The 13,815-nt window shown below is 42.9% G+C and overlaps 1 protein-coding gene across 1 annotated transcript; it reads left to right on the top strand.

The window, feature by feature from the left end:
- Positions 1-998: 998 nt before the first annotated feature.
- LOC136620716 (retinol dehydrogenase 7-like) lies at positions 999-13,487 on the top strand. The gene is made up of 4 exons (XM_066595654.1): positions 999-1,509; positions 3,474-3,626; positions 7,538-7,668; positions 11,108-13,487. Exons 1-4 carry the CDS (start codon positions 1,140-1,142, stop codon positions 11,468-11,470), a joined length of 1,017 nt encoding a protein of 338 aa, XP_066451751.1. The 5' UTR covers positions 999-1,139; the 3' UTR covers positions 11,471-13,487.
- Positions 13,488-13,815: the final 328 nt, after the last annotated feature.

Below are 13,815 nucleotides of genomic sequence, written 5' to 3'. Positions count from 1 at the left end.
ATTTGAAACCTCACGGGCAATCTGGGCTTCTGCGCATGCGCAGAAGACATAGGAGGGTCCGTTCTGGAGCAGGCCATATGACGTTCACCTATAAATTCTAGCTGACATATCGGTGCACTGTATGTTTTTATACTACAGCTACTATAATAGTAATTGGGGGCGTAAAAAATGGGGAAGGCTCCTGAGTGGAAAATGAGTAACTATTGTGTCAAGAGAATCATGAGACATCATGGGGTGGAGCTATCACTACTAGGGCTCCCACACACTTGCATTTTTGTAAGGCTGCGTTCTTTGTTAATGTGATTGTCAATGGGACCTTCTAATGTTAAAAAGGCAGTGCAATGCAACACAGCTTGTGTTTTTGGTGCATTGCGTTTTTAACATTAGAAAGTCCCATTGACAATCGCGTTAACAAAGAACGCAGCCTTACAAAAACGCAAGTGTGTGGGAGCCCTTACAGGGATGGGGGCGGGTTGATTAGTTGTACTTAGGGGTGGGGCCACCTGTCAATACTACAGGGAGGGATCAGATTGATGAGATAAGCTGGAGGGGCGGGCCATATGTGATTTTACCGGAAGGAGCGGGTTGGTGAGATATGCTAAGGGAGATGGCACCTGTCACTTTTATTGGAAGGTGCGGGTTGAGGAGATATACTAAGGGAGCGGGGCAACTCCCACTTTACTGGAAGGTGCGGGTTGATGAGTTATGTAAACGCCTTTCTACTCTTTGCACTTGCAGAACTTTTCCATTTTAAAGCTATAGGTCATTATCTCAGTGTAGAATATACATTTGACAGCAGTGACATCACCGACACAGCAAATGCATGGAATGAATAACAATGGTCAACTATTGACCGCCCAAGGATACAGGAATGAGTGGTTGGCCATACTGATACATCGAATTCCAACCTTTCTACATATACACATTATATATGGCTTTGATGAAAGATTATGGAATTCCATGTCAGAGAATGGCAATATGCTGTAGAACAGTGGGTTTTATCTCAAGGCACAAGTCTACACCGTCCTCCCACAATGTGATTCCAGGTGTAACATGTAAAAGGGGAGTGCTCTCTTTCCTGTGGCTGAAGTTGAACATTCATCACCCTTGTCTTATGATTCTGCACTGAGGCTGGAGACATGGTGTCCATCCCTTGGCTGTGGTCTTGCTGCCTGGACCCACAGACCCTTGTATATATATTGCTCTTCGGACTGTTGGGTCTTGCAATCCACACAAGGCTGAGAAAGAAACCAGTTTTTCTGGATCCACGGGGAAGAGCGGTGCTCATTACAGGCTGTGATTCAGGATTTGGCAACCTGCTGGCACACAGGCTGCTTGATCTGGGTTTCACTGTGTTTGCTGCTTGTCTGTTTCCAGATGGAGAAGGAGCTCAGGCTCTGTTAACCCATTCATCCCCAGGGCAGGTGAAAGTCATCAAGCTGGATGTGACCAGCGATAAGGAGATCGAACAGGTGAAACAGTATGTGCAGGATCACCTCCCTGACAAAGGTAAGGTGATTATAATGTATTAACAAATATATAGAGTATAATGCTGGGTCCACAGTTTATAGCCGCACCGATATGGAGATTGGCGCAGTTTTCACATTGAATGCAGTTACAAGTAGTTTCAGTGTTAATGGCCACTTGGTAATGCAGTAAAATGTCATGTGTGTACTTGGTCTAATAGGTATTTGACAGGTGTAGAGTTGAGTTTGACAATTTGCATTATATCACCATGTTCATCCACAGATAAATCTCATTGTCAGAATATACTGCACCTAGCTTCCACCTGTAGGGGCGACAGATTAGAATATCTACAGTACTTGGGCCACTTGCCACAGTATTACGTACAGCGCCAATCTCATTGCTGTACGCTGCCTACATTTCTAGCACCATCCTTCTGCACCCTGTCAATAGGCCTTCTATGCAGTGCTCTCCACCAGCAGGTTAATAGTTAATACCGCCCTGCCCCTGGACTCTTCTCTGATTCACCTGTGTCTGATCATTAATCAGTTCCTCTCATTCCTTACCGGGTGATCAAAGTCCTGACCTGACTGCTATTTGCTCACTGCTACTTCTAAGGGCGGCTTTATATGGGCTTTTGTTCACACATGTGCGTAATTTATTGTATTTTTTGCGTGCGCAAAAAGCCATGTGACCATGCTCCCATTGATAAGCAATTAAGTTAAATTAGCTTAAAATACCCAAAAATAGAGCATGCTGCGTATTTTTTTTTTTTGCGTGAACGAAATGCACACGCAAAATACACTGAAGTGGACGAACCCAATGGAAATCAATGAGTTCTATTCAGTGCATATTGCATGTGCAATACAATGCGTTTGTGTGGCTGGCAACATCCTGCTGTATTGTGGCCACCGTTCTTCTTCTGGGTCCCACTTGATCCATGAAGTAGCACTAAGCAGCAGCACTATGGTGCACAGTATGGCTCTGGTTCATGCGATGTACTTCATAGACACTAGAGTGTGCCCAATGGTAGGAAATATTACACATCTGAATTCTCACAAACACCTTAATAATCTTTAACCCCTTAAGGACCACTTCTTTGTTTTTAATTTAAATTTTCGTTTTTTGTTCCCCATTTTTAAAAAATCCTGACTTTTATTTATCTATTCACGTAGATGTCTAAGGGCTTGAGTTTTGCGAGACGCGTTGTATTTTTCAATGGCACCTTGTACTGTACCATATAATGTACTGAAAAACTTTAAAATAATTCTAAGTGGAGTGAAATGGGGAAAAAAAAAATCACAATTCTGCCATCTTTGGGGGGAGAGGGGTCTTGTTTCTACGTTGTACACATTGCAGCAAAAATGACATGATGATCGCTGATTGTAGCTGTTGCTGGCGGGTGTCAGCCGTAAGAAGCAGCCGGCACGGGATGTAACTGTACGCTCTATATTGTCAAGGGGTTAAAGCAAAATGACCCTCCAGTGTCACTCCATATGCTAACTGCCAGGGGAGCCTCTGATAGACTTTTTTATGCACAGCAGCCAATCAGAGGGAGAGCTGTAGGGAGGGAGCTGAAGTCTAAACCAATGAAGAGAGGGGGGGGGGTGTCTCAATGACTTCAGACTCCCTGTAGATAAACTGGAGTCCCAGATCACAGCCCTGCCTTAATGGAGATGAGCTAAAAAGCAGCCAAGGAACAAGATGTGAGCAAAATAAATAGCAGGTAAGTATGACTTATAGGTATAGATGTACATAGTACTTTTGGGGTCATAACTGGACATTCACTTTAACTACAACATAGACCCTGTTGACAGCAGAAATCAATGATGGGGCAGCTATTCGCTCCAAAAACATCAAAAAATAGCATTTTTTGCTTCTACACCATTCATCCTAGTCCTGACGTAACATTTTATCATTGTCATGAATACCGCCCAGCAGCTGCAGTATTATTTGTAATTATTACTTTTTCCATATTGGTTACAGCTAATTTTAATTTTTTCTTCTAGGGCTGTGGGGACTTGTAAACAACGCCGGTATATGCATGACGGGAATGGTTGAATGGCTGACAATAGAAAAATTCCAGAAAGTTCTTGATGTCAACCTGCTGGGAAGCATCAGGACAACTCTGGCTTTTGCTCCACTCATCAGAGAATGCAAAGGTGAAATCTGTGATAAAAGGGAAAAATGTTACACATAGTAGTTAGCATGTTGTATTACACCAGGGGTAATCCAAATGCATACACAGCCATGTAACATATAGGAGGAAAGACTCGGAGCACATTCCCATGGCGCAAATCCGCTGCACTTCTCCTGAAAATCCATTATGCAGAAATGCTGTGGATTTGCTGGAGATTTCACAGCCTCTACATGAAACATAGCCGTAGGCCGGCGTCACACGGGCGTACTTGTGCCTGCAATACACAGAGAATAGAACCCGTTGATTTCAACGGGTTTGTTCGCATTTCCATATTTTGCACGCAAATTGTGGTCACAAAAAAAAAAAAGAACATGCTCTATTTTTTGTATATTTGCGCATCAATAGTCCCAATAGAAGTCAATGGAGATGCGCAAATGCACGTGCAATACGCAAGGAGATGCTTGAAACACTGCGTATTTGCGCTGGAAAAAGAACACATTTGGACTTCATTAGCCATTTCAATCGGTGCTTTTGTTTGCCACATGCAAATGAACATGCCTGTCAGGGGCAAAAAGTACAATAAAATATGTCGATGCGCACGCAAAAAGCATTGCTCATTCAGCAAAAACGCAGCGTTTGGGCACGCGCAAATGAAGCAAGTCTTGGGCCCAAAATATATTAATTTAGTGTTAAAAAAGATTGCACATAATTGCTTACGCCATTTTACTGCAACACACTTTTCACCCTTCTAGGTACTCACCACTTGAAAAGTGGCAAAAAAAAGTCGCAATGTGGTCTACAACTTTTACACTACGTCCACATGGAGAGGATTAGCCACAGATTTCCTGCACAGACATTTTACAGGATTTAGGCTGGGTTCACACGGGATTTTCCGTGCAGACATTTCTGCCCGCGGCTCCTAATCCCGGGATTAGCCAGCAAAGTGGCCAAGATTTTGCAAAAATCTCATCCACATGCTGCGGCCAAGCCGCACTGAAATTGACATGCTACATGGAAAACAAAGACGCAGCATGTCATTTCTTTTTTTTAAATTCCGCAGCGGCCTCTCTCCTCTCTATGGGAAGAGATGGCTGCAGCGGAGATGCAGGTGCTGAAGCCGCTCCAAAACACGTGGTTAAAGGCCGCGGGTTTTGAAGCTGTGCTCATCCCGCAGAAATTTTGCGGTGTTTCGGTGCGGCCAAGCCGCAAGATTTCCGTCCCATGAGAACCCCGGCCTCGCTCTCTATGGGAGAGCCGGCCGCAACGGAAAAGTATGTGGCAAAGCTGCTCCAAAACCCGCGGGTTTTGAAGCTGCGCTTATCCTGCAAAAATCTTGTAGTTTTGCGCTGCGGTAAAACCATGCTGTGATCAAGCAGCCTATAGAGCTTTGAAACACGTATGCTGCGGGGCCATAAGGTTATGTGCGGATGCACTTTATCAGGATGTTTTAACGAATATGTAAATAAAGAAGAAGATGCCCAGGAATTTTTTTTATCTCTGGATTATTTGTTGCTGGACTCATGGCAAGACCTTCATTTGGACTAAGGATGGTTACTGGTTTACCACCTTATTAGCCCCTTAACGCCACAGGACATACGCCCCGCTGCGTGGTACTTAAGGCAACAGGACGCACGCTTACGCCCTGTGGATAGCGCAAAATCAGAAGAGATTCCATGCCATCTGGCAGCGGGACCCAGCTGTTATCGATAGTCGGCTTTAGACTGCAACAGCGGAGGTGAATAAGGACAGCAACTCCCGCTGTTAACGCCTTACATGCCCCGATCTATATAGATTGCGGCATGTAAAGGGTTCGCGGAAAGAGCGCACTCCCTCTGTGATGTCATCTGACCTCCACGATGTAATCACGGTAGGCCGACTGGCTGCAATGCTTTGTCACAGCAATCATAGCTGTTATGGTACAAGTCCCCCACAGGGACATAAAAAGTGTAAAAAAAAAAAAAAGATAAAAATAGTGTAAAACAATAATAAAAAAGTGAGAAAAAACACTTTTTGTGCTTTTCCCCCTATTAGTATTAAAAAAAAATGTAAATCCCACGTAGTTGGTATTGTCATATCCATAACGACTCGTGCAATAAATTGGACACACATTTTACCCCGCATGGCAAAAAAACGTAAAAAAAGCTCCTAAAAAACTGAGGCAAAATGATTTTTTCAATTTGCCTCTGAAAAAATACACGTGATCAAAAAAGCCATATGTATTCCAAAATGGTACCCATAAAAACTACAGCTCATGACACAAAAAACAAGCCCTCACAGAGCTCCGTCCAAGGAAAAATAAAAAAAGTTAAAGAACTTTGAATGCCGTAATTCAGAAAAAAATAATTTCCAAAAAAAAGGTTTTTATTGTGAAAAATTTGAAAAACCTAAAAAAATAAGAATATTGGTATTGTTATAATCGTACAAACCCGCAGAAAAAAAATGTATTGTGTCAATTAGGGCTTATTCACAGGAGTGTATATCTACGCTACCATCTGAGCTGTCTTTCCCCTTCCCTCGCCGGCTCTTTGCCTCTCTCCTCCCCTCCAGTTGTTTGAAATGGGAGGGGGTGAAGCTAAATTCCTGCCCCCTCCCAGCAGTTAGCAATGGGAGGGGTGGGACAGGCAGAACTTAGCTCAGCCCCCTTCCATTGCAAACACTCGGAGGGGAGGAGGGAGGCAGAAAGTCAACAAGGGGAAGAGAAGGGGAAAATCAACTCAGATGGTTGCGTATATCGGCCAGCCGTGAAAATGGCGTCCGATATATGCTAGTGTGATTAAGTCCTTATGCTGTGTGATTAACGCTGTGGAAAAAAAAAACAATGGCAGAATTGAGGTGTTTTTCCTTTCCTGCTAATTAATAAAAGTTTTATAATCTAGTCTATGAACCTAAAAATGGCAGCAATAAAAACTACAGTTCACCACGCAAAAAACAAGCCCTCATACAGCCACGTTGACGGAAAAATAAAAGTTATGGCCTTTGAAAAGTGGAGATGAAAATCACCTAAAAAGTGTTGCTTCCTCAACGCCAAAATAGGCCATGTCCCTAAGGGGTTAAGGAGCAGTCAGCCCTTAATATCATATTTTCCAGTGTGGACATAGCCTCAGACAGATTGATTAAAATTAAAGCTACAAAATGGCACAAATTCTGGTGCAAATCTAGATTTCTTTTGGACAGTCCAACATACTCCAAATTTATGATGTGCCATTAAGGCTGGGTTCACACAGGGCGGATTTGCCGCAACGGAAAAGCAAGTGGCCGGGCCGCTTCAAAGCCGCCGCGGTTCTCCCGGTGGAAATCTTGCGGTTTTTGCTGCGGCCAAACCGCGAGATTTCCGACGGGAATCCGCCCTGTGTGAACCCAGCCTAAACGTGATACAATTCACTACAACAATTGTACTGGAGCCATATATTCAGTGCAGAGAACTGAATTACTGCTATATATTGAATCATATTCCATCAAAAAGAATATGAACCTTTTTTCTTCCCCTCTACAACCATTTGCGTATACTTTTTAACCTGATTTGTCCCACAACTGATCACCAATAGTGGTTTTACATTAGTGGGAAAACTATAAATATACTATTGTAAAAAATGGTGATGCCTCTGTTACTTTTTGCCCTCATTAAAGGGGCCAGAGCTCTCGGGTGTAAAATAAATTTGAATTTGCATATGGTGCGTTTGCGTCATATGTATAAAACGTCTCACAGCCTGTTTGTGCATTTCTCCTCGCATCGATTTGTTTGTCTTTTTGAATGTTTGTCAAATGTATCCGTGTTACCATTATGAAGATTTGGCGCACGTCCAGTGAACTTTACACCATCTTTAGCGGTTGACACAAATACTTTTTAATAGAGTTTATGTGCTTTAGTGCATGTGTTCTGTTGTATTACTACTTTATTATCAGTTTTTGCTCATTTTTCTCCCGCACTCTTAGGACGGATGGTGTTTTTATCGAGCATCAATGCATACCTAAGTTTCATGAATAGCATTTATTCACTGACAAAAGCCGGGCTGGAGAAGTTCTGTGATTGCCTCCGACTAGAAATGGGGCTGTTTGGAGTTCGGGTAAGATTTTAATATTTGTTATTTTGTGGATTCATGGTAAATGCATGCCAGAAAAAAAAATGTCCGCACGCCCATACAGACCTCCATTAACATCAGTCAGGGGCTGCATGCAACACTACTACATCTGTGAAACCACTGGGGTGCATAACGGTGCCAACTGAAACATGTTATACAGTAGTTAATGGGTTACATTCAGCACCGTTTGGGTCCAGCTTATGCCAGATCTGCCACTTACGCTTTTGCAAGGACAGAGCCGAACGACCTGAATAAGCCCTTAGTGATAAAATGCTGTTTACTGGATAATATAAAAGTAATAGAAGAATACTGGAAATAGCAAATTCTTCCCTATATACCCCCGAGTCAAAGCTAGCAGAACATCCCCAGAATAGAAATAAAGCCCTCTGCTGTGATACAACTAGATCTGGCCTGCTGGTTATCAGCCCTTCTTATCTCACAAGGGCGAAATTCTAAAGCATTCTTCAGGGGTCAAATCCATAAAAATGTTAACCCTCACACAGTATTTAGTAAGAATTCTTAGTATCTGTAACAACCACAGCACATTGTGGATATACCGTATGTATAGTGTTGCCTACTTTATGCTTTACCATGCTTTGCAAATATCTACAGACTTTTCCACTGGACCCAAGTAAAAAGCACATTGATAATGTTGGCATTCCTCTATATTTAATACACAGATATGGCAATCAGACTGATGGCGTGATACTCAAAGCACATTAGAATGGCACGTTAGCCAAGTAGCGTGATATGCTGTGCTGTGAACCTCAGAGCAGAAAAGTTGGCGCATATGTGTGTGTATATGTATATGTGTGTATATATATATACTGTACTGTGCAAAAGTTTCAGGCAGGTGTGGAAAAAATGCTGCAAAGTAAGAATGCTTTCAGAAATAGAAGTGTTAGTTTATTTTTGGCAATTAACAAAATGAAGGTGAACAAACAAAAGTGAAATCTAAAGCAAATCGATATTTGGTGTGACCACTCTTTATCTTTAAAACAGCATCAGTTCTTCTAGGTACACTTGCACGCAGTTCTTGAAGGAACTCGGCAGGGAGGTTGTTCCACAAATCTTGGAGAAATAAGCACAGATCTTCTGTGGATGTAGCTTGCTCAAATCCTTCTGTCTCTTCATGGAATCCCAGACAGACTGGATGATGTGAGATCACGGCACTGTGGCGATATATCATCACTTCCAGGATTCCTTGTTCTTCTTTATACTGAAGATCGTTAATCACATTGGCTGCATGTTTGGGGTCCTTGTCTTGCTGCAGAATAAATTTGGGGCCAATCGGATGCATTCCAGCATTGCTTTTGTTGTTAGCCAATTAGTCATTCACGACCCTCGGCGACCCTAAAGGCGAGCTCCCTCCATGTTTTGCACTGTTTCTTTCAGTTATTTGATATCCATGCCAGTATCTGCTCTGACAGTATCAGCCATCGTGTTCTTTGGCAGCCGGGTCTTCTTTTACCACTGAGCTGTCCAAGCATTATAGATTTTTCTAATGACTCTTCTCACATTGCATGGCCAAGATACGCGAGTCTGAGTCCGGTCATCTTGCCCTCCAGTGATATATCGGGTCTTATACGATTCCGGACTTCTCTGTTTGTTACTCTCGCCATACAGGACATGCACAGCAGCTTTCACCAGCACCACAGCTCAAACGCATCAATCCTCCTTCTATCAGCTTTTTTCGCAGTCCTGCTTTCTCATCCATACATGGCTGTGGGGAAAACAGTGGTTTGCACTATCTTGCGTTTAGTTGTGATGCTGAAATCCCTAAGTTTCCAGATTTTGTCCATATTTAGCATCGCACTTCCCCCCCCAATGCTATCCTACGTTTTATATCTGGCATAGATTCTCCAGCCGTGCCAATTTTCGAGCCAAAGAAGATGAAGTCTCGCACGCATTCTATGACCTCATTATCAGTTTTGATTTGAATTTGGCCTTTTTTTGCAGTTGTCATAATTTTAGTGTTCTTTAAATTCAGGGCCCTTTTTTTTCACGTTCAGTTTTAGGCTGGGTTCACACGGGGCGGATTTTCGTCGGAAATCTCGCAGTTTGGCAGCAGCAAAAACCGCAAGATTTCTGCCGGGAGAACCGCCGCGGTTTAAGAGGAGAGCGCGGCCGCAGCGGAATGAAGAAAAGAATGGACATGCTGCTTCTTTTGAAACCGCGGCTGCAGCCGCGGTTTCAACCGGATTTACCGCAGCGGATTAGCCGTCCCGTGTGGACGAGATTTCTGAGAAATCTCATCCACATGGCTGGCTAATCCCGGGATTAGCGGCCGCGGGCGGTTTGCCGCGGGCGGATCTGCTGCGGCAAAACCGCGGCAAATCCGCCCTGTGTGACCCTAGCCTTAATCTTCTATATCAGCTGCTTCAGACCTGTTTCTGTAAACAGAGTTGTGCATAATAGAGACTGTTGATGTTTCTGCAACTTATTTTTACCCTGATTTCCAATTCGTCTAGGTTCATTTTCCACATGATCACTTCTGCATGAAGGTTAAACAAGAAGGGTGAGAGGATGCAACCTTGTCGGACACCTTTACCAATCCCAAACCAATCTGTGTCCCCATACTGTGCTCTCACAGTGGCTTCTTGATTGGTATAAAGTGATTTTATTAGCTTGGCTATATGTGCCGATATGCCCAGCTCTTGTAGAGTGTGCCATAGCTGGTCATAGTTGACGCAGTCAATGGCCTTGATGTAGTCGATGAAGCGCATGTAGATATTCTTTTGGTATTCTTGAGCTTTTTCCAACGTCCATCGTGGGTTTGCAAATATGGTCGCGCATCAGGGAGTGCCACTTCAACCACTGATCTCAGTCTTTCCTGTATAATTTTGAGAAGGTTCTTGCTTGCATGCAGAATGAGGGCTATTACCGCCGGCCCCATTGAAGACAAGGGGCGATTTCAGAGATGTTTCTTAGTAAGCACATCAGAAATTAGAATGAAACCATTGAAAATCATTGGTTTCATTATCTTGCGTTTTCACTCTCTCTCGCATCACTGGAAAGTCTATCGCCAGTGGGTAAGAGCCCTAACTACCTTGTGTCTTGTTGTGTTCAGTCTTGCCATAATGTAAAACCTGTGACAGGAAACTGTGCCCTTGTAGCAGAGTTTGGCTGTTCCTCGCCTACTTTAAAACCTCCTACTTAGCTGTTTTTGCTTCAGTTAATGACTATGTTTCAACCTGAATTTGGTTAATCATACACCTGACTGTAATCCTACAAAATCCCAGACTTTGTGCAAAAGTACCTAGAAGAACTGATGCTGTAAGGCAAAGAATGGTTACACTAAATATTGTGCTGAAAACTCTTTAGCTGTCGCAGTACAGACGTAAACCTCCAACTTTAAAAAGATGTACTCATATAAAACATCCTGGAACTACTCTAATTCTTTTATTGTTGTATATACTCGCAGGTATGTATTATTGAGCCTGGCAACTATGCTCCAGCCACACACATTCTACCACATGTATCTTCAGAAAAAGTCTGGAATTCTCTTTCTGCAGAGGCAAAGGAGGTCTACAGCAAAGAACTTATAGAGGATACAACAAAGTTTATAAAGGAGCGACTTGATGGTGGCAGCAGAAAAAGCTATGAAGTTGTGGACGCCATTGTAGACGCTCTCACATCACCTACACCAAAACCTCGTTACCTGGTCGCCAGTTTTATAGATAAACTAAGTATTTACTTATATTTATGGCTTCCAACATTTCTTTTTGATCAAATTTTACTTATTCCAACAAGAAAATTGAAGAGTTGGCAACATAATGACAACTAGTGACTTGAGAAGGATGAAGTCCACTTCAGGAATAGCGGGTTCCTCAATGGGTTGGACTATAATTAGATTTTAAATGAAAATGAAGTAAGCTAGCCGTCACACATCATCGTTGCTGCAGAACATCCGTGAACTGGAACAGGGTTGAAAAATATGAAGGAAAGCTTTATATCTCTCCTTCCTGTTGGAGCTGGTCCTGGTTTTGGAAAAGGAAAAAACCTGATTTGGAAAATTTACCTTCTATTGGCCATCATTTGTGAGGGTAGAGTAGTTGATTTCAAGAGTGCTAGACCTTTTCAGCAATGAACAAGCCCAGATCTCAACATGTGTGTTTTGGATTACTTAGATTATGAAAAGCAAAAAATAGTCCAACTTCTAGGTATCTTTAAATGGAACGACTGTTGGACACATAAGCGGCTAACAGCTGTCCCACTGGCTACCACCCAGCTAACATTTCTGTGCTTTACATAGGAGCAGTAGTCGTTCAAGTGAATGGAGTGCCGGTGGACCTTTCCAGCCCTCCCGCTTCCATTAACAGCAAACAGAAGTCACTTGAGTGGTTCCTGTTAACACAGCCCAACAGTTACTTGGTTTTCAGTTCTGCTAAAAATCAAGCGACTTAGACATGTGTGATTTCTCACTTAGTGTCCAGTCAGCCCCCGCATATTCATGGGACGATTAGCCCCCGAATTCGCTGTTTCCAGCAAGGCTTTTGCTGATAATCGTCCCATGTAAAGGTAACTTAAAGCGACTCTCTGGGCCTGGATGAACAATGATGTCCATAATGCTTCTGTGACTACTTGATGCACACTGTACGTTAGTATGTATTGGTAGTCTAGGACTACTTGGATTGGCCAGCACCGCTCATGTGGGCAGCATTGGTTAATCAAAGCAGGTGTAACGTCTTGGACTAATAATTTATACTAATACACAGTGTACATCAGGTAGTCAGAGAAGCTGGTGTGGTCATCTTTGTTTGTCCAGGCCTGGAGGGTTGCTTTGAGAGATCTTTGCCTTCCTCTAGATCCACAGTGTGTTTGTGTTTGGGGGTTAATTGCCTGAACTAGATGGACATATGCAGAGGCGTAACTTGAAGCTTCTGGGCCCCAATGCAAAACCTGTAACAGGGCCCCCAACTGTAATGTTTTATTCATAGTACTAGGCTCCCTATATGGAGAAGAGAGGCCTTATGGGCCCCCTAAGCTCCTCGGCCCGGGTGCAACCGCATCCCCTGCATCCCCTATAGTTACGCCAGTGGACATATGTCTTTCTTTTAGCCTAATATACTATGTTGCAATACTCAAGGAAAATATCCTTGAATATCTGCCAAGAAAATCGAAACCGACAATTGCACGTGGTGGAAAAATGAAATAATTGAAGCAAGTAATACATCATTGGTTTTTTTAAGGCGTCTCTGTAATGTGCGCTTACATGTTTTCAACTTTTTATACTAACCTATATATAACTTAAAATGAAGCTACTATAAATATAAGTTTTTAAATGTGGTGGATTTGTTGCAGACTTGTAGTATGGATAGCACAAATGACATCATGGCATAGTAAAGCCTTGTAATGGGGTAAATATAGAATAAATTGAATAATACATAGATACATAGTACACTTTAAAGCAATCTTTTATGCACAAGGTCATGTTTTTCAAGGCAGATGTCACACGGATAAATGGTGTTCTCTCTTACTCCCTTTTTAGCGCAAGCTCTGCATCTTTTCTGAGCCATTCCCTTTTTTCCAGTGTAAGAAATGCTGCCCTAGTATAATAATATTAAAGGCTTTGATTCTAGAATTATTGGGGTCCTTCACCCACCTGCTTCCCAAATATTAGGGCCTTGCTAACTACCATTTGAAACTGAAGTAATATTCCCATCTGCCCTGCAGATTAAGATAGCACATCTGCATTGTACAATGTCATCTGAATGATGTTGAAGTTAGCGTTTGGATCACAGCTTCATTTTATGCATGGCACTATATGGTTTCAGCAATAGAGATGAGCGAACACGCTTGGATAAAGCAGTTACTCGAGCGAGCATCGCTCTTCTCGAGTAACTGCTTACTGGTCAGAACAGGCTGGCGGGGGTGAGCGGGGGGCGTCAGGGGGTAGCGAGGGTAAGGGGGGAGCCTGCTCGGACCAGTAAGCAGTTACTCAAGAAAAGCGATGCTCGCTCGAGTAACTGCTTTATCCGAGCGTGCTCGCTCATCTCTATTTAGCAAGCGATCCGAGAGATCAACCCCTCCCATGTGCCTTTAATCCAGGGTGCAAAAAATTGCTAGTAACAAAATGTATACGAATAAAGTTTGTAAAATGCTATATTATAGTTTTACAGATACTAAACT

The sequence above is a fragment of the Eleutherodactylus coqui genome, chromosome 3, assembly GCF_035609145.1.
Source record: "Eleutherodactylus coqui strain aEleCoq1 chromosome 3, aEleCoq1.hap1, whole genome shotgun sequence".
NCBI lineage: Eukaryota > Metazoa > Chordata > Amphibia > Anura > Eleutherodactylidae > Eleutherodactylus > Eleutherodactylus coqui.
Note: the sequence above shows the minus strand (reverse complement) of the source record. Positions and strands in the feature narration are given on the sequence as shown.